This window comes from Pagrus major, chromosome 18 (assembly GCF_040436345.1).
Source record: "Pagrus major chromosome 18, Pma_NU_1.0".
NCBI lineage: Eukaryota > Metazoa > Chordata > Actinopteri > Spariformes > Sparidae > Pagrus > Pagrus major.
Genome location: NC_133232.1, coordinates 32,991,408 through 33,018,300, shown reverse-complemented (window position 1 = coordinate 33,018,300; position 26,893 = coordinate 32,991,408). Strand labels below are relative to the sequence as shown.

General features: G+C 43.3%; 2 protein-coding genes across 2 annotated transcripts; both read left to right on the top strand.

Moving 5' to 3' along the window:
* Positions 1–298: 298 nt before the first annotated feature.
* LOC141012745 (BEN domain-containing protein 4) lies at positions 299–8,786 on the top strand. Its single transcript, XM_073486253.1, has 5 exons — positions 299–809; positions 3,428–4,027; positions 5,770–5,861; positions 6,197–6,437; positions 8,557–8,786. The coding sequence occupies exons 1-5, from the start codon at positions 299–301 to the stop codon at positions 8,784–8,786; spliced, it is 1,674 nt and encodes a 557-aa protein (XP_073342354.1).
* Positions 8,787–12,404: 3,618 nt separating this feature from the next.
* rab11fip5b (RAB11 family interacting protein 5b (class I)) lies at positions 12,405–25,349 on the top strand. Its single transcript, XM_073486579.1, has 8 exons — positions 12,405–12,784; positions 16,028–16,542; positions 17,116–17,725; positions 18,374–19,559; positions 19,740–20,172; positions 20,656–21,022; positions 23,250–23,385; positions 25,089–25,349. Exons 1-8 carry the CDS (start codon positions 12,405–12,407, stop codon positions 25,347–25,349), a joined length of 3,888 nt encoding a protein of 1,295 aa, XP_073342680.1.
* Positions 25,350–26,893: the final 1,544 nt, after the last annotated feature.

Below are 26,893 nucleotides of genomic sequence, written 5' to 3'. Positions count from 1 at the left end.
CAGCGGCGCACAAGTCCCGCCTGTATCCCCCTCTGGAAGCGTCTCAGTGTCGGCGCTCCCGACTGGGGATTGGAGCGGCGGCTTGTCAGTAAATTAGCCCACCCTTCATCAGTGTGTATGAGGGGAAACCGAGCCAGACAGTGACGGATCTGATCCCCCTCCAGTCATCAGCTGCTCTGTCACACCAGCACGCCACACTTAGTACCGACCCGGAGCCAACGCATCCATCCATCCATCCATCCATCCACCCACCCAGCCGCCCGCCCGCCCGCCCGCCGCGCTGTGACACCTGGCAGGGATGGAGGGAGAGATGCAGCCCGCGGATGAAGGGCCGTGCGCCCCGAAGATGTGCCGACAACAACGGGGTCCGTACAGCTCCCTGAAAACCTTCCAGAGCAAGCGCTCGGCGGGCAAGTCGCGCTTTGACAGGTCCGCTGTGGTCGAGGTGCCTCTGTTTGGAGACGGGCATCACTTCACGTTTCACCCGGAGCAGCCTCATCATTTCCAGCCGCACCATCACCATCACCAACACCACCACCACCAGCAGCAGCAGCAGCGTCTGCAGCAGCTCCACCAAACCAGCGTCGCTATCAGCAGCAGCAGCCAGCAGCATCACCAGACGCCTCAGCAGCAGCAGCAGCAGCAGCAGCAGCAGCATCGCTTCCCCTGTGAGAACAGGCCCAGCAGCAGGGTCCCGACATCCACCTCAGCGCCGGCGGCCAGCGCGGCGGCGGCGGCAGCCTCTCCCGGTGCCCAGCAGCGGCGCGGCAGCAGGTTCTCCCCAGACTGCACCTACAGTATCAGCTCAGGTGGGTCTCAAACTTGTTCAGAGTGAGTGATGACAGTGACTCCTCACATGTCACATTTTAGATTTACTCCACAGGATCAATTAAGTTGAATACAAGAGGGGGAAATAAAAACAGCAGCCCTCCTGTCTTTTGTTTGCTCCTCGTGTTTTTGTTCCTCTGGTTCTTCCTGTCAGCAGTGATTGATCTGCTGCTGTAATGAGAGCAGTCATGATTGAATCTCCAGTGTGCATGTGCTAAAAATTACATTGGGTAATTGTGTGTCCATGTGTGCCTGTGTGTGTGTTTACTATGTGTGTGTGTGTTGAGAAGGGCCCTCAGTCTCCGGCTGTAACACATTGTTCACTGCTCATTTTTCTCCTCAGCTGCTGTTCATTAGAGGCTGTGCAGGCTTCAGGAAGAAATGTGTTCCCCGTGTGGAGGGCGGGTCCATGGGAACCAACATTAAGATGAAAGCTGTACGAACCCAAACCAGGCAGTTATGAAATTAAACATCAGACGTCTCATCTTCTAATCGGATATTAATCTCGTTATCGCCGCCTGCAGCAGAGGCTCAGTCTTGCTGCTGGTTATTGTTGCTTTTCATACAATCAGGAGCTCAGGTTGAACTCACCTGCATGAGAAGTATCCAAAAATAGGCGTTCGCATCAAATCTTTAACCTACTTTGATCTGTGAGTCTGTTTTTAACAGTAAAGCACGGGTTTCAGAGATGTTTGCATCCTCTCTGGCGTGCATGTGGTCCTGATTTCACTAATGAAATAATCACACAAAATTATACATTCCCCCTCGCTCCAGTGAATCTTCACATATTACTCAAGATGTGTCATCGGATCGCTGCCAAACGTGCCGTGCATTCTCACCGATAATGACACATCAAAGTGCTTTTATCTGCGCGATGGGGTGCAACTTAATGTCCCTCTGATGGCTGGAAAAAATGTCCTTCTCATGAGGAGAGGACCCCAGGACTCAGCAATCAGTTCAGCACACAATAACTACAAATTACATCGAGAAGCCTTTTCCCAAAGACTTGTGATTAAAATAAATGGGGCTCATAAATTTGCCTCTGCCGAGCGTGTTGTTTTTTAATGAAATTTTATGAGGCTCTCAGCTCGCGGTGCCTCAGAACTGGTGAGAGAGGAGAAGAGGGGGGACTGGTGGAGGTGGAGGTGGAGGTGGTGGTGGTGGAGGTGGTGGGTGAAGGCGAATGATATCAGCTACATCTCGACGGGTAAACAGAGACAGCACGCATATTAATAAATGCGACACATCTGCGCCAGGCTGATAGACACGTCTGAGCGAGTGGCAACGCAGCAGTGGCCGCCCAGAACTCATTTTGTCTGTGTTGGTGTGTGTGTGTGTGTGTGTGTGTGTGTGTGTGTGTGTGTGTGTGTGTGAGGCCAGTGGTAATCATTACATGGAGGTATGTGTGAGATCATCTCATTGAGACGTGCCCAGACTACCAGGGGAAACTACACACTCACGCTGGACAACATACATCTGTGCTGATTTGCTTTGCTCGGCCGGGTTCGGTCACAGCAGATTTCTGTGACTTTAGAGTTTATTGACGTCCGAATAAATCAACATAACCAAGCTGACATTTCTGTAAACGGAGGAGCTCGACTGTATGTTACTGTCATGAAAAAGCTTTGCCGCAATAAGACACGGCGACAAAAAGGGGGAAGGAAGGCAGGAAGAAACACAGAATCACTCATTTTGTTTCCATTACTGAAGGAAACTTTGTGACGTGAGAGCGACATCGTTCAAGTTCTGTACTTTTGATGTAGTTTCACTGCGTTTAAACTCAATAAAGAGAGTTTTGAACTTGTTATGAAACTGTCTCAATTTAATACCGATGCCTCTATTTGACCTACATAAGCAAACCAGACCAGCAGCTATCAGATCGGCTATTTCTGTGCAGTTATTATGCTTCTTCTTAATGCCCGTCACCAGATTTCGACATATCCGGGTCGGATAAGTCAAGAAAATGGAGAGCTGAGGATGAATTGAGGCTCACATCTCACAGCATCTCCAAACTTCTCACACAGTTTAATTAAACACGTTTGAAAGTGTGAATACAGATTTATGTTGCACAACCTAGTTTGTTCATCTCACAGCCCCTTCAGATTCATCTTCTGACCACATGAATGACTGCTTATACATTAAAGGAAGAAAGAAATTCAAACTCAGAAATATTTATCTCATGATATCTTTCCATAAGTGAGTAAGCAAAGAAAGATAAGGTCCCAGGACACTGTTTGAAGCTAGAAAGGTGGCATTTTTTTAAACTAATTACTGATTAACTGAAAGGATCTGAGTTCTTCTTCCATCACTCTTGTTTTAGAGGAAAGACTGATGTATTTTAAAGCAAGCTGATGGCCATTAAGAAAATGTTGTGGAGCTTTTGACTCTGTCACATTGGCTTCATTAAGCACAAGTAGACGTTAAAACCTCCGTGATACAGAGCAGTTTATATGGCAACAAAGCAACCTCAGTCTGCTGACGAAGAGCCTGTGATGCGGTCAAAAGCTCCAGAACAGCCACCAAATGGATCTTGAGGCACTGACTGTCGTTTCTAAGGCCACTGTCACTGACCTGTTGATTTTTCCTCCCTCTGCTGCAGAGAATCGTCTCATCCTGGATGCCTTTGCCCAGCAGTGCAGCCGAGTCCTCAGCCTCCTCAACAACGGCCGCCTTCTGGATTCCTCCTCCTCTTCCTCCTTCACCTCTAACATCAAGCTGGAGGACGGGCCGGGGGAGATACAGGGGCTTCACTGCTCCTCACTGGGGAAGTCCAAACCTGAAGAGAGCTCTTCCACCACGGACCCAGAAGACGACGCCCAACAAAGCCATTTGAACCAACAACAGACCTCTGCCGTTCTCCGCATCTTCACGGACTCCCTACAGAACTATTTGCTCTCAGGGCCTCAGCAGCAGCAGCAGCAGCAGCAGCAGCAGCAGCAGCAGCACCTGGCTGTGGGTCTGGAGGACGAGCAGTGTCCGTCGGCCGAGCCAGGATCGGGGGTGTCTCCTCCGAGTCACAACCTGGGGGGCTGGGGCTCGCCGACTCCGTCAGAGTCGTACGGCCACCCGTCGTCCACGCTGCCCGAGGAGGAAGAGGAGGAGGAGAACTGCTGTCCACGCTGCCTGGAGTTGGAGCAGGAGGTGCTGTCTCTGCAGCAGGAGAACGAGGAGCTCCGCAACAAGCTGGAGAACATCCCAGGTGTGGTAACAACAGACAGGACTTCACAGGGGATCGGTTTTTATAATTCACACGTGTGATGATACAGATGGAAGACAGGAAGGTGTTGTTTCTCCACGAGAAGAGTCTCAGTGCTCAAAGTCTTTTATACGTACCTTTACTCAGAGTCTTTTCAAGGTGCAGCTCGTTTAAATACTTCAGATACTGTTGAATAGTTAAATCCAGGGCTGTTACTTGAGACTCCAGTTGCTAAAATGAGGACTTGCAACTCAACCTGAACTCGCCTGCTGTGAGACTCCACATGAATATTGAAAAATGCGCCATTGTTCGTAGTTTTTGCTTCTGAAACTCTGCCGAGCCGTCATGAATAATAGATAACATAACCAGGATGTGCGTGAAAACATCTCAATAACCTAAATTCAGATGAGAGAAATTAGCCTTTTATTATTAAATTAATTAGTCGGTTCATAGTTAACTTTCCACTGCGGCGTGTCGCCTGTTTTCCTTCCTGCAGCCTCGCGAATGAATCAGTTGCATAAATAATTTATTTATGTGCTAGTTCCTGCTTCAGCTTTCTATTTTAGTCTATTGAATCAATAATTAGAAATAATCCTTATGACTCCGTCCTGTTTTAAACAAGGCATTGTCCTGTTTATGATAAAATAAGATAACTTTTTTTCAGGAATGCACCTGCAGCTTCATGATACATTATATTAACCACTAAAAAGACAGATTCAAGTTGGAGAAATACAGCCGACAGTCAGATCTTTAATAACTAAATGTCCAATCTTCTCGCTGATGGTCTCATGTAGGTTGTATAGAAGCATCAGATCTGTGAGTCTGAGTCTGATGTTACGTTCTGTCCTCCTGTAAATCTTTAATCTTCTCACATATCCAGCACCGACAGCGCTCCACATTACTCTGTCAGGATATTAATTAAGTTAAGCAAGCGAAGCTTCACTTCCAGTAATGCTTATTTTTTTTTTACTGGCAGCGTGAAAGTCTGATTCATCATGAACTTCACAACAACAGACAGGATGAACTGATCCTGGTTTTATTGTTTTATAAAGTATAGAAACACAACAATGATCCAAACGAACTCATCAGGATGCTCGTTGCACAGCTGAACCTTCAGTTTGAGTGTTTGTCCTTGAACTGTTTCACACACAACGATGCTTTGATTCATTATTTATAACTGGATGTTTCCATTTAAAAAAAAAAAGTACTTTTTGAGATGTTGTCCATCGTGTGATTTGGGTTCAGGGCTGCACAACTGATTGTAATAAATGCTACATAAATGCTACAAATCACAGTGGAGTATTGCACCTGATGATGCACGTGACCTTGTATTCATACTTTACTATACATGAATGAAAGCCATCGTCCATGCAGCCCGTCGTCACCACAGTAGCTCTGGTGAGGTTTTAGTGTGTCATCAGTTTCGGAGAGCTGCACACACTCACTGAATCTAAATTCATCACCGTTTGGGGCAACAGTCTTAATAGCATCTATTTTTGTTAACTTCCTGCTCTCCCCAAAGCATTCTGAGCTCCCCGCTGTCACCTTAACCCAATTTTCACTAAAACCGCTCTTTTTAAACACACTGAACATTACTAGACTTAAAAATCTAAACGATCTTTTTACGGAGGAAAGAAAATATGTAATCTGACACCAGATGAGTCGTCTCTCTGCTCGCGGGGATGTTTTGACGGTGCGTTTGTGTACCTGGTCACATCAGCTTGTGTTTGTGTTTTTTTACGCAGCTCCCTGTCAAAATGTTCTCGACTACTTCAAGACTGTTCTTGAGTTTCACAACCAGCTGGTCCAGCCGATGCCGGAGGAGCAGCTCACCGAGGTGAGGAAGCAGGCTCCCGTGCATTAATGCACAGCTATTCAAAGCACGTGTCGTCGGTAGCACGTGTTAATAAAGTCTTTGGTGTGTTAATTGTACAATCGAGTGGTGTGAAAATATGGGATTTTAAAGAAAACTCTGTCTCTACAGGAAGAAGAGCGGCAAACAGTGTTTGAGGTCTGTGTTTTTATTCAAGCCTATGACAGTTTCTGTTAAACATAAAGGATTTTTGTGTTTATCTACAGTTTTTGCCTGTAAAACTAAAAAAGAGTTAAACCACGCTGCAGTAAGCCTCCTCGCATACCTGAACTTCCTGTCGCCCTCCTTCCTCCCTGCAGGGCAGCAAACAGCTCCTGGAGAACTACCCTCTCTTCATCACTAACAAGCAGTGGGACGAAGCTGTCAACTCCTCTAAGAAAGACGGCAGACGGCTGCTGCGCTACCTGATTCGCTACGTCTTCACCACAGATGAGCTCAAGTTCTCCTGTGGTTTGGGCAAAAGGAAGCGTTCAGTCCACTCAGGAGATCCAGGCCTGGAGAGACGACCGCTCAACCCTGTGAAAGTCAGCTGCCTCAGAGGTACAGAGGGGGAAAGTCTGGCAGATATCTGTGTATAAAATATATATATATCAGTCAGTCTAAGATCTTACTGACTGTTACCAGATCATCCGATATCGGAGGTGTTACATCAATTTTGCGCTGGTCCATTATAAGTCATTGACACGTGACATATCTGCCTTCAGTTCGTAAGACTGTGAGTTGTAGAGCAGGTTTAAAACAGGCTTTTGAAGCAGATACGTGAAGAAAGATATTAAAAAATACAATTTCACTTTCAACCCTCGTATTGTCTTCACATTTACTACGCACCTTTTGTCCTCTCGGGTCAAATTGACCCGGTCTGTTTTGACTGCTTATAAAACATGAGGTATGAAATGATCACCAAATTTTTTTGTTTCAACTTTTTGGTGAACATATATCTTACATATCTAACATATATTTTACAATTATTTTTGTAATTTATGGAATGATAGACCTCATTTACATAAAATTATACCTAATTTTTGAGTAAAAAAAAGCAGAAATTCTCAATTATTTTCACTATGGTTATGATCACAGGCTCACAAGTAGATGGAACATCACAGACTGGTACATGTCAAAGTTTAGTCAGGATATTGTTTTGAAACCACTTCAAAAATTGACCCGGTCTTGTTTGACTGTTTATAAAGCATGAAGTATAAAATGATAACACAATTCTGTGTTATACCTTTTAGTCAACTTGTTTCCAACACATTACCACAAATTGTACATACATTTTTGTAATGTATGGTATAATATACCTAATTTCCATGGAATTATACCTAATTTTTGAGTAAAAAAGCAGGAATTATGAATTATTTTGACTCTAGTTAGGATCAGAGGCACATATGTTGATGCACAGACTGGTATATGTCAAAGTTTAGTCAGGATATTGTTTTGAAACCATTTAAATTTTTTTTCTGTTGTCCTCTCTCTGTAGGTAGATCAGAGGTTGTGATGAAATTAGGTTTACACATCTGTAGCTTTGAAGTTCTGCGTGTGTGTTTGTGTGTGTGTGTGTGTGTATGTGTGAGAGAGTGAGTGTTAGAGGTCATTGTGTGTGTGTGTATGTGTGCGTGTGTGCTTGTGTGTTTGTGTGTAGCCCCATGCAGGTAGATCAAAAGTTGTGATGAAATTAGGTTTACACATCTGTAGCTTTGAAGTTGTGTGTGTGTGATTGTGTTGTGTGAGTGAGTGTTAGAGGTCATTGTGTGTGTGTCTGCATGTGCGTGCATGTGTGTGTGTGTGTGTGTGTGTGTGTGTGTGTGTGTGTGTGTGTGTGTGTAGCCCCATGGTGGTAGATCAGAAGTTGTGATGACATTAGGTTTACACATCTGTAGCTTTGAAGTTGTGTGTATCTGTGTGTGTGAGAGAGAGAGTGAGAGTGAGTGTTAGAGGTCATTGTGTGTGTGTGTGTGTACGTGTGTGTGCATGTATGTGTGTGTGTGCATGTTCGTTGTGCTGGAAAGCGCAATAGTGTGACCCATTGCACCACTAAATGTGGCCGGGACAAATTGACCCGGGAAGACCACAGATGCTATACATTTAAATAAAACACACATAATTTAAAAAAATAGTCATAATTAATTTTACTTTTATATGGAAGAAAACCAAAGTTCTGACATATTGACTTTTGTAAGCGGGTCACAAAGACCCGAAGACAACAGGAGGGTTAAAGACAGTGTGATGACGGGCTGAACGACGTCGTTGTGTGTGTGAGATAAAGATCCCTTTGCTTCCTTTGTACAAAAGGAGGAGTAAATAACATCGTTCCTTTTCTCATCCTCACGATTCACCAACTTTCATACAAACTCGTACAAACACTTGCACCTATATTTCTTCCACTTCCAGTTCCCCTGTCTCACGTTTGTTATTTTTGCTCTGTCTTTGGTCTCCACCACCTCCTAAAGGAAACATTTGTATCCTTTACTGCTAAAATCTTAATTGTGTTCGTCACAAAACTCGTCATAACGCTGCATAAAGCCGAGGGAAGTCGGTCGTTTCGGGTGATAATTCTCCGTAGGTTACAAGCGACCTTCACATTGTCACCTTGTCATTTCATACGCTGTTTTACACAGTCTATGCAAACATACGATTGAACATGTCACCTTTCTGTTGCCAGAGTTTATCCGGATGCACTGTGCCTCAAACCCAGACTGGTGGATGCCCTCAGAGGAGCAGATCAACAAAGTGTTCAGCGACGCGGTCGGTCACGCCCGTCAGGGCCGAGCGGTCGGCACGTTCCTGTGCAGCAGCGGCAGCAGCACCAGCAGCCTCTACATGGACAGCTTCGACCACCTGTCACAGGACGAACTGTATCTGAAAGGCTGCCAGAACGGCCAGTCGGACTGAAGCCGAAGGAGGAATTAAAAAAGACGAATGCCGGAAATGTAGCTGTACAACAACATATCCCAAAACACTGACCTTATCCTGTCACTTTACAGAGTGAAGACAACATTCCAGAAGTTTATCAAACACGATATAAAAACCGTCTCTCAGAAGCAGGTTCTCGTTTTAGTTTGTAGCTTTCTGTCATTTTTATACTTACAGTTTTGTTTAGTCAAAATTTGACTCTAAACGATGTTTTAAACTAAAATTTGAGTCTTCCATTTGCTACTTTTTCTAGTGTTTGTTGTTTTAAGAGGTTTTTTTTCACTTTCAAACGAATATTTCTGGGTTTGTTTGTTTTTTTGTTTGTTTTTGACAATTTACAAGTTTTCCTCGAGGTCATCAGGAAGCTGTTTGCGTTACTGTTGCCCAAGTTAGTGACTTATTATATCCATCCTCGGAAAAAAGTAGCATTTAACGTTTCCGCAAAAATTCTGCGTCATTGGCGAAGCACCTTTACTTGCAACCCTTCTACAGGAGTGCCTCTGAGAAATCATGTTTTGTTACCTGTAGTTTTGCACTTTGCGTCCCTGTTTTGTTCTGATGTGTCGAGTTTTGTTCCTGATAAAAGAAAAAAGTGCATTCAAAAACAAAAAAAGTCTTTCCAGTGTGCTCAAATGCAGCTTCTCTTGGGTTGAAAGATGTCGTCAAAGCTCGTCCTGTTTCCCTACAGCTGACAAATGTGTCTCCATGATAACAATAATAATAATAATAATAATAATAATAATAATAATAATAATAACTTTAATTAAATTTGCTTTCAAGTAAAACTTCTAAACTGTTTTTCTAGCTGTTTACTTGCAGAATTCATGACACGAGGTCTCTAAATTTTATATTTGTTCCATAAAGAAAATGACGATATTCTAATAATTAAAATTTTTTTATTCTAATGTTTGCAGTATTGTGTAAATCTAAGTATTTGCTCTGTCATAGATTATTTTATTCATCCCGACACAAAAAAGTCCAACTGCCGACTAAATTTGATAAGTTCGAGGACTTTATACTCAGAATGAATGAACGTTATATCTTTTTTTTGTTTAAAGGAGAAGTTCACCCAAAAAATTTTAATTCAGTCATTACCTACTCACCTCTGTACCGACATTTCTGGAGCTTCGCAGAAAAAAAACAGTGTAATCTTGGACTTGGATCACGTCAGACAAGCTGTGTGGATTCTTTAGGTTTTAAAACAAGTCCCCGTCTACTTCAGCTGTTTAGGAGGAGGATGTAACACTGTTTTGCCGTGAAGCTGCAGAAATGTTTTGTGGACTTTCGAAACTTCACCCGACTTTCCATTGTCATGAGAATGAGGAGATTATGACTTAATTTTCTCATTTTTGGGGTGAACTGCTCCTTTAAGGCCACATAATAATGCCTTAAACTTGATTCAAGACCTCCACATAACATTATCACAGAAATAACACAAAACATACATTTCTGAATAACTGTCTTTCAACCCAAGTGGATAAAAATCGAGCGCCTCTTTCTCTCTGATGCTCTTCTTTGCACTTTCACGTGTCTCTGTGGCCGAACTCGTCCTCCAGCGAGACGTCTTTAAACAGATTTTAACCATTTTTATTCTTCACCTACGTATTTATTTGTTTTGGTACTCTGTAGCTTCACTTCCAGACACTGTTTTCTACGTTTTGAATGTACCAGATTTATTAGGGGCCAGTTTGCCACGTCGACAGTGCTGTGTAAATGTGTAATATAAAGTACAGTATTGTGTGAGGTGTCTCTCTCTCTCTTAACAAGCCAAGTAGAAAAGTGCCACAGAAACCTTAACCAGTCGGATTCTGTCGTTGTGTTGCTGTTCTGAATGTGAGCGTTTCTTTGTATTTACCCTCAACATGGCTGTTATCAACACTGTGAAACATCAGTAGGATTTTTACAAATCTGAGAGCTTCTGTTGTTTTTTATTTATAATAAATAAAGTGAAGCACTGAAGCTGAAAACTTACTCAGAGGCTTCACTACTGTGGTCCGTCTGTCTGTCTGTCTGTCTGTCTGACCGTCCGTCTGTCTGTCCGTCCGTCAACAACATGTAATTCTTACAAAAGTAAGAATGATCAGTTTTAACGAGACAAAATTAAAAATGGTGAGATACATTTTGACTTTTTATCTCATAATTTCAATTTTTCATCTAATAAATTTGACTTTAAATCATAATTTTGACTTTTTATCTCATAAATATGATTTTTAAATCTCATAATTTTGACTTTCATCAAGCTTAGCTTTCACCTTTTTCTTTCCCTTTAACTTCCAGATGTTCCTGCTGTGAAAAACACCTGCACAGACTTAAGAGACAAGTGATTAAAAACGAAGCCGCTTCTACAAATGTTATAAGATAAACCTGAATCTCAATCAACCAAATACAGATGAGGTGAGTTTCAGTCGGATCATATTATTTTCAGTATGGATTTCTCAGCAGCACAGCAGATACCTGACAGAACCAGGTGGAGGTCCACCAGCAGCTCCACCTGGAGTCTGCGCTGTGTTTGTGTCACACTGGTGCTCTTTTGTCTCGAGTCCTCTCAGACTGACTCGTCTCTGATCTCCACCAGGTGGCATTGCAGTTATAAGAATGACAGTGAGGCTGATGTAGTCCAGCAGGAGGACCTGTCCTCCAGCCAGGATCAATAAAGGGCTGTGCTGTCATTTTAAGCTAAGGAGCAGGTCCACGAGACCAGGAGGATCTGCTGATACACAGATACAAAATAACAGAACCTGGAGGAGATCGATCAGGCTCAACGGTTCTGATCAACACTGTTTTAATAAATTGCTTATAAATTTTTAATTTGTGGATTAATTTCATGATCCAGTTCATTTGTCTCGTTAATAAGATATAATTTTGTGGGCTCGCTTTGTAGCTGTTGCTCTCCATATGGTTCAGTATCGAGTCAGAGGTGTTGGTTGGAAACAAAAGGCTCATTCCTGAAATCAAAAAATGAGCAGGATGAGCTGAAAAAAACAGAAACATTCACTTCTCCCTCACGGTTCCGCCCAGAAACTCTGGGCAGTGAGCGCATTTTCTGCGGGAGTCCAGCTGCGCTGCTCCGCTCACATGTCCGCTGTCTGACACCTCCACCAGCCTGCATGTGTCGCTGAGCTCTGATCGAGGCTCGGTTGGGTGTTTCTCTTTAATTCTGCGGCATCTCTCTCACTGTATGCGGGCCTGCTGCTCCGGAAGGAGGGCGGGCCGTGGACACAATGAGCAGACTCTGGACGCTCCGCTCACTGATGCGACATGAGCGCAGCGTGGACCTGAGGGTGGATTTCTAGCACGCAGCTCGCCTAACTTGGTTTGCATTGATTGAATTTGGGAATGGCATGCGGAGCTCCGTGCAGGATCACAGGCCCGGGCTGCTGTCTGAGCGCTGACCTCGGGTAAACCCTCAGAGGAAGAGGCTCCGGAGACTTTGTTGGAGATATTCTGCAGAGGAGCTTTTGCGCAGCGCGGGGAACTCAGCGCAGAGGGGATGATCTCCAGATCAGCTGATCAGGAGTGAAACTATTGTTATTTTTATTATTGTTATTGTTATTATTACTTAAGGACACATAGGCAGCCAGTGTGTAGCGGTGCAAGATGATGTCACTGATAGATCTGGACGATGATCAGCGATGGGTGCCCACTCACGTCAATGTCACCGTCCTCCGCGCAAGAGGACTGCGCACCAAGGGCAAGCACGGCAGCCGCTACCTCTACACCATCATCCAGGTGGGGAAGGATAAGTACACCACCGGGCTGGTGGAGAAGGCGGAGGTGCCCGAGTGGAACGAGGAGTGCTGCTTCGAGCTGCTCCCGGGGATCCTGGAGGACGGCGGCCGGAGCGCGTACCCCCACGGGAGCGGGGACCTGGTCCTCACCGTCATGCACCGGGTGCTCATCGGTCTCGACGTGTTTCTCGGTCAAACCATCATCCCTCTCGATAAGATATTTCAGGAGGGAATGTGTCCAAGAGATGAGTACGTCGTGTTTTTAATGCAGCCCGCATGACAAACACCTGAGACACACGAGACGTGTCAGGTCTTCATGTCACACCAGGATGTGAAGTGGAGTTAAAGAGATGATCTACTGTGGTGCAGGTAGAAGCAGAAATATAACTTAAAGGTGCAGAATTTACCTTAAAGGACAGAACAATTTCATACTGTTTTATGTTGAGGCTAGAAAGGTGGCAGGGTCCGCCAAATATAAACAAACAGTGTTCTGGGACCATATCTTCACTTATGGAAAACATAAAAACATCTGAGTTTTTATTATCACCTCATTAATATTATAAATATTAAAATTCAGAGTTTGATTTTCTTCTCCAAAACTACGTAGTGCCCCTTTAAAGTACCAAAAGTAAAGTAGGCTACTGATTGTGTTGTACCTGGTGAAGGTTGAGCTAATTTCAATCAGCCTACTTTAAATACTGCTGGGATCTCTGAAAATACACCCTTCATATGAAGTATTAATAATCTGCACCTGCAAAGTAACGAGTAATTAATCCGATCTGAAATTCAGCATTTATCAGAACCTGTGCTCTGATGCATGACTGAACTCTGCAAAGTAACTTGTAACTACAGTTATCAAGTACACGTAGTAGAGTAAAAGTACAATATTTCACTCCAAGATTGTACTTAAGTACAGTACTCGAGTGAAGGTAAGCCACTTAGTTACTTTTCACCACTGCAAGATAGAAATACTCAAGTAAAGTAAGAGTACCTCAAAATTGTACTCAGGATCAGAACTTGCGTAGATGTACTTAGTTACCTTCCACCACTGTAAAATAGAAATACTCAAGTGAAGTAAAAGTACTTTGAAATTGTACTCAAATACCATATTTTATCTACTCAAATGGTACTTAGTTACTTTCTACCACCGTAAGATAGAAATACTCAAGTAAAGTAAGAGTACCTCAAAATTGTACTCAGATATCGTATTTGAGTAGATCTACTTAGTTACTCTCCTCCACTGTGACACAGAGTAAAGTAGGAGTACCTCAGAATCAGAGGGTGGGGTTGTTCAGTCAGCGTCAGGTGAATGCAGGTCGTCTTCATCCATTCATGATTTTGTCCGCTCAGCTGATGATCAGCGTCCAGAAGCTGAAACTCAGCAGCTGACGTCACGATCGTCTTCACACAGAGGGAGAAGATTCAGTGAAACCAGATGTTGTTGCAGGATGACACAGAAAACTTGAATCCTGAGTGTTCACAGGCTCATTAAATCCTGCCCCTCCAGACTGATCTCCTTCAGGCTGCTCCAGCAGCAGCACCCACAATGCACTGCAAACCAACAAGATGAGATCCGCTATGGAGCGAGTAATGACTTTAGCCGGAAAGGCTCCATCTTTATGCACAATGCACATCCTCCAACAGCACTGAGTATGATCCATATTTATTATTTAATGGTGGAGGAGAAAAAAATAATCAGATCTCTTTTTCTTTTGATTAACAGGACACCGTTTCCTCCTGCAGTGCTTCCTGTAATCAGTGTTTTATAAGCAGTAACCAGAAAAAGTAACAAACACATTCAAGGAAAGATAAGAAAGGAGACATTAAAATAGATTTATCTTATCAGGGCTGAGCCAGTTAACCTCAGATGACATTTATATAATGTGACACTGAAGTTCACCAGCTTTCCTGGAGATGTGACTGTTCGCTACGAGCTTCCTCAGATGTAAAGCTGCTTTGAGGACAGAATGATGCACTGAAGCCACGTGAATGAGGCTCAGAGAGAAGTTAGCATGCGTCAGTAACTGTTGATTGGATTTGACGTTAAGTTGCTCGCAGACGAGGCTGACGTGTGTTATTATGAACTTCATGCTCACTGCAAAAACTCAAAATCTCTCGTCAGAATATCTCGTTACACTTAATAAAAGACACCCAGAGAGAGTTACATTTCAGTCAGATGCAGAGACGTGGTGAAGGAGAGACGTGGGTTACTGACTCGATAACACAGATTTGTGTTGGAAAAGCTTTTTAACACTTATCTTAATAAAAATAAACCACAGGCAGCCTTTTAAATTTTGAAGCAGCACTTTCTCCTGTGTGGTACGAACTCTGCTGACTCATACGGTTGTTAAAAATGAAAAAGGCCGACTCATTTCATCTAAAAAGACAATGACTGGTCTTTTCCTCCTGTAAACAAAACCATCCATCTTGACATCTGTGACTTTTTCCCTTCAAATTATGCACAAAATATTCTCCTTTTAAAGACAATTACCAATTGTGCTGTTTAAAATCATCATTTTTAATTTCAGATCGATAAACTTAACTAGGAAATATACTGTGCATACACTTAGTTGCCAGTTTATTAGGTACATCTTGCTGCAACTGATCTTCCCTTCTGAGGTGCTGGTCCAACTGTATGCTCATTTTGGAGGGTTCAGTTTGTGGTATCTATTATTTTGTCCATCCCAGGTTTGCAGTGAGGCTGAATAATAGAAACCCCTCTCTGTATTATTAATCAGAATGGCACTCTGCAGATGCACAAATGTTTTGAACTTTTCTGCAACATTCAGAATGACCGATTCAGTTTTCACAGCAGTCGTTACATGATGATCTTAAAGGGTTTAAATACAAATTAAATGCGTCGTTACAACTTCATCTGTGTCTTGTTTAGCTCACATGTGTCCGGCTCTGACTCTTTATCTAAAGGCCTCAGTCGTGCTGCAGGTGACGCAGCAGTAACACGTGAAACATTTCCACTATGAACACTGAGGAGCAGGACAGAGTAAAGCAATACAACACATCTGGCTTCGATCGCGGCCTCTCCGCCCTCTCTACGCTCACTGAAACTCAGTGAATTCCTGCTGTTAGTTTTGGCTCTGCAACACTCTCTCTGGTCCGCTCAAAAGGATTCAGGAGGCAGGAACAGAGGGAAGATTTCATTGGTTGAATCTTCATGCAGACTTATCCAGCCCGTGCACGTCGGCGGGTGGAACTTGGGTTGTGATATCCGGCTCTGAGGCCCGTTTAAAAACAGTTTGTTGTTAAAGATTTTGAGCACAATCCCCTGAGCAGTATTTCCAGGCAGATTATGTAATATGTGGAAAAGCACCGCCAACAGGAAATCAATGTTTTCTGTTGTCCAGATGACACATGCAGCATCTGATTTGTGCTTCAAACAGATGGCATTACGCGGAAGATATCCAGATAAAGTATTGTATGTATTTAAAGCAGTAATGTAAGATTGACTGTCTCCTTTTTCTTCTGTGGCTCCAGATGGTTCAAGCTCAACTCCAAGGCAGGGAGAAAGGAGAAGGAGCGTGGTGAACTTCAGGTAACGGTCCAGTTCACTCGCAACAACATGACAGCCAGCATGTTCGACCTCACCATGAAGGACAAACCCCGCTCTGCTTTCGGCAAGCTGAAGGATCGTGTGACGGGGAGGAAGAGGGGGGACATGGAGTCTTCCTCTGCCATCGTGCCGGGCCGATACGCCGCCCTGTCAGGATCCCAGGGGTTTGGCGAGGAGGGCGGAGTGATGGTGGAGCCGCCAGATGTGGAGGTGGTAGAGGAGAAGAGGAGCAAGATGAAAGATTTCTTCAAAGGAAGGCTGCGCAAGTCGTCAGACACCAGGTCGTGCTCGTCACTGGCTTCAGAGAGCAGCGCGTCCAGCGAGAACACCGGCCCGCCACCCAGTCTGGACCTGCTGTCAGACCCTCCCAGCTCTCCCATCTACACAAGCAAAGTGAGAGTGGACACCCATTATGGAGAGACAGATTTAGCTAAAAAAGGTACGGTTTAAACTATTTACATGTGTGGGGGGCCCAGAAATTAAGATCCATTTAGGATCCAAATAAACATCATAAAAAATAAAAATAGAGTGTTAATCTTTAAGGAAAACTAGCAAGAGGAAGACCATTCCCCACAGCCATCACCTGGATTATGTATGAAGAAGTATGGCTTCTGATTTTGGCCCTTATATAGTAAATAACTACGGACTACGTCAAACATATCAAGCTTGCTCAGATGTTATTGGAGCACAGAGTGAAAATGGGCGGGACTTAGGATGGGTCACTTCCTGCAAGAGTAGGTGGAAAACAAAACAAAGCTAAAAGTAGAGTGAAAATTGACTTTCATTGGTCCTGTAGCCACAAACTTGACTCCTGATGAACGCTAATGTCGCTGGATATGCATCTAAACTTTCACTAACACGTTAGCTCGTTGTCTCGTGCATGTTGTCTCGTGCCCACTGATCCTACCATTAAAGCAAAAAGTTTGCTGAAAGGTTTTCTCAGATATACCTGATAAGATCTAGACTTGAACAGCTCATTTTTGTTAACCCAGGTCTTCCTTCCTTCCAACAGTGCTCACCAGCCAGCACACAACAAAGGTTCTCACACACAAGCGAGCCTTCAGCGATGAAGCTAGCAAGATCACAACAGCCTTCCCTCGGTCAAATCCTGCGGTGGAGTCTCTCAAGGGTTCGACCATGACTCAGTCCAAGTCTTCCTTGTGTATAAATGGAAGCCACGTCTACGACTCTGAGCCGTCCACTCCAAAGAGCTCAGCAGCCCATCCGTCCAAACTGGTCCTGCTGGAGAAGTGCTCCCCGCTGTCTCGCTCCCTGCAGAACCTCACCAAGAGAGGCGAGGACAAAGGTTCCTTTGCCGAGGGCCGACGCTGGTCCTTTGACAAGACGAAGAAAGAGGAAAAGGAGGATGAAAAGGAAGCTCAGGCATCGTCTTCCGCGGCTCAACAAGCTCAGATAGGGGGTCAACCCGTACAAGCAGTGATGCCAGGCGCCGTTTCGACTGCGGGTTCACCTGACAAAGGGAGGAAGCTAAGAATGACGTTATTCTCTGGTGGGAGGAGTGAATCCCTCCCAGCTAAGTCAGACCTGAACCAGGCTGCTCCGACATCTGAGGGGAGGCTCAAAGGCTGGTTTGGCTCCGGTGACTCCCAGAACAAGCCAAGGTGAGTTGGGGTCATTTACAGGCTCGTCTCTGGGCTCCACAGTGTCTGACGAATGCACTTTCTATCCATAGGCACACGGGAGGCTTGAGTTCAGTGTTTGCTCTGCTCCCTGCTTATTTGAAAATGGATTTTACTTTTCTCCATTTTCCAACCATGCTTCATCATTATCTCACGCTATATGTTTTCCACAAATGGCACTCCAGCATTTCCATTTCCTTCACCAGTGTGCGTCTACGTTTCTCTATCGAAGATGCAACATCACTGTGGTTTAGAAAAATGCTCTCGCTAAAGGATGTGCAGAAAATCATTCCATGTTGATACGAGCTCACCCAGCAGAGTAGCTGCCAATGCAGATCTTGAATTGTCTTGAGTGGCTACAATGCATTATTTTATTTTTTTCGCTTGATTATGTTGCAAATGTGCTTTGGCTTCTTTGATAAAATTTGTGTTACCGTTTTCATAATTCTTTCATTTGACTGACTGATGTTAGTTAGAGTTTTCTAGATAACAGAAATGTCCCACTTTGTTGTGGAATATCAGCTCATACTTTGGTTGTCTTCTCTGTTTGTGTAAGAAAGATGTTCCCCATTTGGTGACCTGGCACATCATTAACTAAGCAAAGCTATTGTGCCCTATTTTCCTCTACAGGCTGGAAATTTCTCCTAAGGTAGAAAGCAGCTCAGATGTTCCCCCTCCCCTCCCTCCTCGCTCCCCTGTAGCCCCTCAGTTCTCCTCTCCCGCTGCCTCCCCCTCCGGTCATGTCTCACCTGGCGACTGCAATGACACCAATCCCTTCACCCCCTCTCCCTCTCCCTCCTCGACCCCCCTCTCCCCTTCCAACCCTTTCTCCTCACAATGCAACCCCTTTTTTGAGGAGCTGGTAGCTGAGGAGTCACAGAGGTCCCCTCCTTTTGCACCTTGCTCCTCTTCTAGCTCATCCCCCTTTCATTACACTACCCTTCCCTCCCAGCCCTGCACACCCAGCCCTGCTCATGATGTTAATGCCACAAATATGACTTCCATAAGGCGGGAGCGCCCCAGGCCGGTAGCTAGACAGATATCGCTCCCTGCAATACTACCTAAAGCAGCCACGCCTAACTCCCCGAACCATTCTGCCCCTTGCTCTGCGTCAGGGAGTGCGAGAGAATGGGATGACTCGTTTGATGCCTTCGCCTCCAGTAGGCTCAACTCACCTAAAGGAAGTCTTCCTCACAAACAGCCGAGGATAAGTCCGACTTCATCTCAGCGATATAGTTACCCTCCAGTTAATCACGCACAAGAGCTGCAAACGTGTGAAGAAGAGCCTCCACCTCTGCCCCCGAGGAGACTTGTAAGAACTCCAGTGAACGAGCTTTACTCTGACGGCTGGCTGCACAGAGGTCAAGAGCTAGCTGTCCATAAAGAAGCCTACCTCCTCTCACAGACCGGCGTGGCCTCGTTACAACGTGGCAGAGAAGGAGAAAGCAAAAGAAACAGTATATCTCCAGACCCTCACACGAGCAGTGAGACATCGGACTCCCTCAGCATGAACTCCCAACCCTACGCAAATATTACATCGCCAGGATTCGTCTCTGAAGAAAAGCTGAAAAAGTTCAAATACGAACCTTTAGAAGACGACACTGACTGCTGGGGAGGGATGTTGTTCGAGCAAGACTTGTATGGACGTGCATGTAGAGGAAACTATGGACAACCCAGAGTGAACAGTCATCGTTTGTCCGCGAATGCTGAAGAAAATTCTGGAAGTAAGATCCCATCTGTGAACTCAGGACCTAAAATGGTTCTTGATAGGGAGATATCTGTCGCAGACCTTTTGAACTTACCATCTACGACTTCTGTTACTAATTCCTCGAAGCCGGATGCAACAGTACAAGATATGCTGAACGACGAAGGAGTATCTGGCAACAAGATCACATCTATGAACTCAGAACCAAAAATGGTTCTCAATAGTGAGATATCTGTTGCAGACCTCATGAACTTCTCATCTACTAATTCTACTACTACTACTTCCTCAAAGCCAGATGCAATGGTGCCAGAAATTACAACCACTCCAGAAGAGGAGACAGAGTTTGATCCGCCTGAAACCTCATGCATCGACAATAATGTGTCTTTCTCCTTAACTTTAGGAGATCTGAACATGAATGTGAATAATTCAGATTTTGGTTTTATCGATTCGGATGGCTCTTCCCAGTCTGAGGTAGCTGATACTCTCAAAGGCATCAACAGCTTTGGTGGCACTTTCCCACAAACGTCAGAAGCTTCAGTGATAGCCGCTTACCATTCGGAGACGGTGACCTCACCTCAGGATATGTTCACTTTGAAGGACACCTACATACCTGAGATGAACTCTTCCTTTGAGGTAACATCGAATAAACTGTGCAAAGTCTCTCCGGTGTGCCACGACAATTGCCAAGATTGTCGATGTGAACTGAATAACGTGACGCCACACGGTACGTCCAGGGTGAACAGAAGTGAGGTGGCTGCTTCGTCGCCACAAAATGGAACATCTGTTCCACTTGATCTTGAATCCAGAGCAGATTTAACAAGAAGTTTGGATGATTTCAAAAAGACGCAAAAGCACTTTGATGATAATGGCAATCCAGAGGGTAAAATAGGCAAGCTTGACCAGAAGGAGTCATTTCCGGGTGTGGTTAGTGCTCGTTTTAGACCCAAAGGAGTGTCCCGACAGAACAGCAGTGGCAGCCCAAACCACCAGAGCAGAAGTGGAGACTTTGCAGAGTTTGAACAGTTGTTGTCCCTCGTTCAAAATATTTCAGCAGTCAGAGAAGGACCACTGTCATATCAGCCCACTAAATCAGCTCTTTCTAACTTACTGACTTTTAATAAACAGGCAGATTTGCAAGGAGATAGCACCAACAAAGAAGAAACGAATCACAATGAGTCTAATTCACTGCGGAAGTCTCGTCTTACAGAAAAATGCATCAGTTTCGAAGACCTCCACGCCAAAGTAGCACCCAACTCGAGAACTCTCTCAGAGTCAAAGATTGGGCAATCTTTGCAAGAGCCTGAACCCTGTTCTCCCTCCATCCCTTGTGCACTCTCCCTGTCAGCTGATGCACAATCTACACTCCACCCTTCCCCTTTCTGTTGCCCCTCCTTACATCCCTCAAGCATGGGGCCCAGTGTCGGAGCCGGCAGTACTCTGGCCGTGGCCCCCTACACCTCCTCCTTCTCCTACTCTACCACCTCCACCACTGACCAGCCCCTGGTCGATGCACGGCACTCACTTTTGCCTGAGGAGACACAGCCAGCTAGCAACCTGCCCCGTCAGGAGAGCAGGTGAGAATCCTCCCACTAGGATACCACATATACAGGCTGTAGTAGACCTGAATAACAGACCAGATTTCCACATATATATACAAAAAAAAGTTATGTTTTAATTTTGTTGCTCTGGTTGCTTTGATTACTGTTCGTTGGCCTGGCTTGTTTGATGTTGAATGCCTTTTTTTAAGTTCTGTCTTTTTTCATCATCCAAAGTGCTTGGATGACACCCGCTGCATTGTTCTTGGCTTTGCGTCACATTTTTATGTTATTCATCTCATTATCCAGCCTCTTGTTGGCTGTTGTAATTTTGTTGTTTTTTCCTGCCTAAAATCAGCTTCTCATGCTGCTACTTTGGCCACCTGATAGATTGCTTCCAGATAGTCTGACATCTAAAACTGCTTCAGTAGATGTAAACGTTCCATCTAATTTCATTAAATAAGTTCAACATAAAGAGTCGCAGTGGGGCCGCCAAATTATTGTTTGATTACATGTTTAAATTATAGTTTTTTATTTATTTAATGTGTCTGTAAATAAACATTAGCATAAATCCAATATATTATAGGCAAAGATAAATTCTTCAAATATTTTACACAACATTGATGTTGCTATCCATGTTTCCTTGTGCAATCATGCGAACTTGTCAGCTGACAATGGATTGTTTTGTAACATGTAACTATTGGCTCAGTTTAACATGAAACGAATATTCAAGACCCTGAATTAAACAACTAGATGTGTGATTTATTACACGAGAGACAGAAGAGTTTGAAATGCATCACTTTTTTGTATAAAACTTGAATGAGAAACACTTCACGACACATTATATTCATGCAGAAGTTCCCCTTAACATTGTATGTAATAATTAAATAAATGAAAGACATTTGTGTATAAGTCTGCATGAATTTAATTTAAAGGAGACATTTTATTCAGGTTCATGATTTACATGCTTCAATGCTAAAAAAATACATTAGTTTTCTCATATTGTCCAGTGCACAGTGTTCCCTCTCCGTCTGCAACGCTCTGTTTTAGCTCCTGTCTCTTTAAGGCCCGCCTCCTGAATACCCAGTCTCCTCTGATTGGTCCGCTCACACACGCCTGACCCAACACCGCCAACAACAACAGAGCAGCTGTGCTAAATCAATTGTTACGTGCACAAACTAGCCGCTAGGCATAGAAACTCTCTGAATGTGTAACATGGTGACGTAGTGTGATGTCACAAAGTTACAGAATTAAAGGCGGGGCTACTGACGAGGCGTTTCAGGAGCAGTGTTTTCTGTGGGAGAGAGGAGCTTCTGTCGGTGCGGACTTTGACCTTTTTAACTAAGACTCTATATAAAAAAAGTGAAAAAGCATACGTTGAACTTACGTAATAAAATTAGATGGTAAAGTTATGTGTACTTAAAATACCTGAAGTCACAGTTTTAGGAAAATTAGTATTTTAAGTGAAGCTCTGAGTGGAAGCTAACTGTCATTTCTCCTTTAGGGGTATATTGTATTACTGTACTTGAATAAAAGGGTGTTATCTGTACATATCATGTATACTGAGGAATAAGTCGAGGACAGTCAGGAGCACCCTGGGGTGCAGAGGGATTAAATGATTAAAGGAATTACAGATATTTATTGTGTTCCAGCTTTTCAAGGGAAAACTAATTCATGTTTAGAGCAGAGACGAGAGAGAAAACTTCAGATTTAGAATAAAAATGTGCTGTCGGCTCAGAGACAAATCAATAAAGTACCATAACGTCCCTGTTACTCAGCTCAGTTAATTACCCCCTGTAAGACGTTAATACTCATCATGAAAATAAAGAAAGAGGAGTGTAATCTCAGAAACCAGCTTTTCTTTCCGCTGTGATCACAAAGTCTTCTTCTTCTTTTGAATCGTGGCTCTTGTGCTATTTCTGTGTGTAAACATTGGCTTGCCTCCCTTGTTGTCGTGGTGTATTCACCCCTGTGCTCCCCTCAAGATGACTCACATGGCTGCAGTTTTAAATACTCTATACAGTAGATGGTGCTCAGATGTTTCCTCTATGTTGCTCGCTACCTGCACAGAGCGAGCGGCCAGACTCTCTGACATGTCGAGCTTTCTCATCAAGTATATCTGAGGTACAGTTACGTGAGCTGGAATAAAATAACTTGCCTTTGTTTGACCATACAAGATTAGTCACTCAGAGACAGTGATGCACATGCAGTGAATATACAGCGTAACCTGTGTTGAAATACTCGTGCTGACCTCTTTATTTCGCAGACCTCATCCAGTGAAGCCATTAACCTCAAGCCAATCAGAGAAGAAGGAGGGCCGTTCGGTTCTGGAGAAGTTAAAGTATTCGATCCACCCTGGACGCACCGCCCAGCAGGTCCCAGCAGAGCCTGAGAGGAGTCAGGTACTGTGAGCCGAAGAGACAACGCTACACCTTCATGAACCCTTTATAAACTTGTTAGCAACCGCCGTTTTTAAGACACGTAAGCGCTTTATAGTTTAATTATGGGGCATTTAGTGATGTATTTTATGTCGTAGAACAAAACGTGTAAATATCTGAAGGCTGCGGTAACCAGAGACCTCATTTCAGGCATTTAGCCAAAAACCTATTCAAGAAACCCATCGATTATGAAGTGCTGATACTGATTTTGGGGTTTTAGGACTATAAACTACACAACATGTGAGTGAGGATTATTACTATTACTGTACTGTACAGTACTGTACTTACGTGCAAATTTGAGGTATTTGTACTTATTTTCTCTTTATTACACTTCTATAAATACTTTTTAATTCCCTACATTTATTTTGCATATAAAACATAAAATGATCTTATAAGATTTGATGTTTTTTAGAAATTAAACTGCCCTATAGTCTATACAAATACAGCTGGAAGGACTAACTGATTAATCAATTAACAGAAAACTAATTAGAACATATTTTATAGACGTTTAAGTCATTTTTCATGGAAAAGCATTTAATGTTTTTCCTCTTTTTAATCATTTTAATTTAATTTGAACCAGGTGGACAGAACAAGCGTGGTGTAATGACGTGTGGCGGCATAATCATTCAGTTAATGGAGAAAATGATCAGCTAATTAATTTATAATGAAATCAAAAAAAAAGAATTAACAGTAAAATGCTTCCTTTTCATTGATGCATGAGTAACAGTAATCTAATAATACATAACAGTGTAACAGTCACAGGGCAGTTTTTTCTGCTTCTAATACTTGAAGTTAATTTTCTTCATTATACTTTATTATACTTCAGTACTTCCTCCAACACTGCCTGGAAGTGTGCAGCTGCGACCCACCAGCTCTGTTAGACTGAGGTTACTTTCAACACTGGGGAGAGAAATGCTGATCCCATGACTCCTCTACAGTGTGACATAATTCTTTGACCCAGATAAGAGTTTCCAGGTCCTAAAATTATGCTTCTAGTCTTCTTCCTCTGCAAAACCTTGGACTGCTTCGTCAAGAAACAAAGTGATATGTCTGCAATTTCATGGTGTGGAGGAATGATTAAAGGAGGACTGTGCAGACTGCAGTTATCATTCATCATATCACCTATCAACAACTGGCTAATAGATGAAAAAAAAAATCACACTCGATGTTCAAAAAGTAGCCATAATGCTGTGAGTTACACTGTGTTCACACAGCGGAAGAATTAAGTTATTAACATGTCATACTAAATTAACGAAGGCCGTCAGGTCCACAGACCATTTAATGCCTCCATGAGCATTTATTAACACCAGCAGAGCACTCGTGTTCATAAATTCACTGCGGGAGCAGAGCTGTTGTGATTACTTCATTGTTTCCAGTGACTCACTTCGTTTTTTTTTTTACCATCTGCACTCCACGACGCACCAGGACACACCACAGTCAGCCAGATAATATTTCTCTTTATAAGGAATGTTTTGACATTTTTTGGAAATATGCTTTTTTGCTTTCTGGCGGAGAATCAGATGAGAAGGTTGATACCGCTGTAGAAAATGTCAGCAAACGGGGACACAGATATTCAGTTTACTGTCAGAGAGGAGAAAAGAAACCAGAGTCACATTTAAAAAGTTTAAATCCGAGAATTTGTAAACTCCCTGTTCCCTCTCTCGCAGGAGCCGCCAGTGGACCGCTCGGCTCAGTACCAGCACCTGACCAACATGGAGCTGATCTCCCTGCTGCTGCAGCAGGAGATGGACATGCAGAAGCAGCAGGCGGCCTCCGAGCAGCAGGAGGCGCAGCTGTACAAATGCGAGGCCGAGCTGAAAAAGGTCAAGTTACAGGTCCGAGACCTGGAGGACTACATCGATAATCTTTTACTGCGGATCATGGAGCAGACGCCCACGCTGCTTCAAGTGCGCACTAGACACAAGTGACGACGGTGTCGGTGTGTGTTTGGTGTATTACAATGATGTGTGATCCTCTAGAGCGCTGTTTCCTCAGGAGTTGTTATTTAAGAATGGGAATCATTGTTCTAGAGGCAGTCCAAGAAATACTCCACACAATCTGATCTCACAATCATCCAGGTCTTCTCACTGCTAATACTGCCTTGTTGATGTAGACACGATATTACCCAACATGCATGCTGGTTACTATCCCAATTTGGCACGTAGCAGAAAACAGAACAGTGTGAACAAGCGTCGGATGCAAAAGATTATTTTACCCATGCTTACTAGGATCATTTTAGGTAGTCAGCTGTTGTCAATTTAAACTTTAAACTCGCTGCTTTCACACGTGTATAAAATAAAACACAGGCTGGAAAAAAACAACACTTGGTGGAAGATGCATTAATGTGCTCTTCAGGGGTTAAAGTGATTCCTCTGGCAAAATATGATGTTAGCTCAAGTTACCTTAAAGGCCGTCAAAGTACAAAAACACATTTTTGACGCAAGATTTCCATCTCGAACTATTTTATAAAACGGTGAACTTGAGCTCAACACATATTTTCAGATTTGAAGAATTTAAGAAATGCTAAAAAAACAACAAAAAAAACGTCAACACATCATGAAATGCTGCGCTGCAATGTGAATATAAAAGGAAATGTTCCTGCGTTAACATTGTCTGATGAGCAAAAAAAACAATGTTCATGTTTGAAAATCCTGAAGAGGATGAAGACTTAATGTTTTGCAGTTTTGTATCTTTGTTTTTCATTTTTACAAAAATACTGTGTTCATAATTCTGATTTTTCTTGTTACGCGCTACAACAGCAAGAATGTTTGAATATATTTTTAGCTTTCGTTCCATTTTTCCAATTTGTTTTTGTTGAAACAGCAACATTTTAATGTAGTAACAATGAAAGTATCAATGCAGTAAAGAGTATTTCAGTAAGTATGCAGTAAGAGTATTATAAGTTATTTCTATAAATACTTTTGTCATGATAATATATTCTCTAATATCACTCTAGTACCACTGTAGCTACTTGCAATGCTTTACAATGACCGCAGTACTGTACTGTAATAAATAAAGTGCACATGAGCAACGTTTCTAAGGTGCTGTGTGTTGTTGATTGGAGACTAACCCCTGACAGTGTACACTGTGTGTGTGTGTGTGTGTGTGCAGTGTGCTGCAGCAGTGCCTACTTCTCTCCACTAGAGGGCACCACCTACTACAACCTGCTGGTTCAGCGTCGACTCCACAGAATATCTGATTTATTGGAGGTAATATTGTCGTACATTGTAAATTGAGTCTATTGCATTAATAACAAATGTTGACAAGTTGCCTCTGGACTGCTGGACACTTGATTTCAGATTGTGAAATGCTGATTTACATCAATAATTTCTGCCTTCAAGTCAAAATATAACAGCACAGGCCTGTTTTTTTGTTCAAAGACCATTTCCTGTTCAGACTGAGCAGGAAATTGACATTTTTTCTATCCCATTCCTGGTAAGATGTAGGAAAAGAAAAGTTTTCAGATCCTATC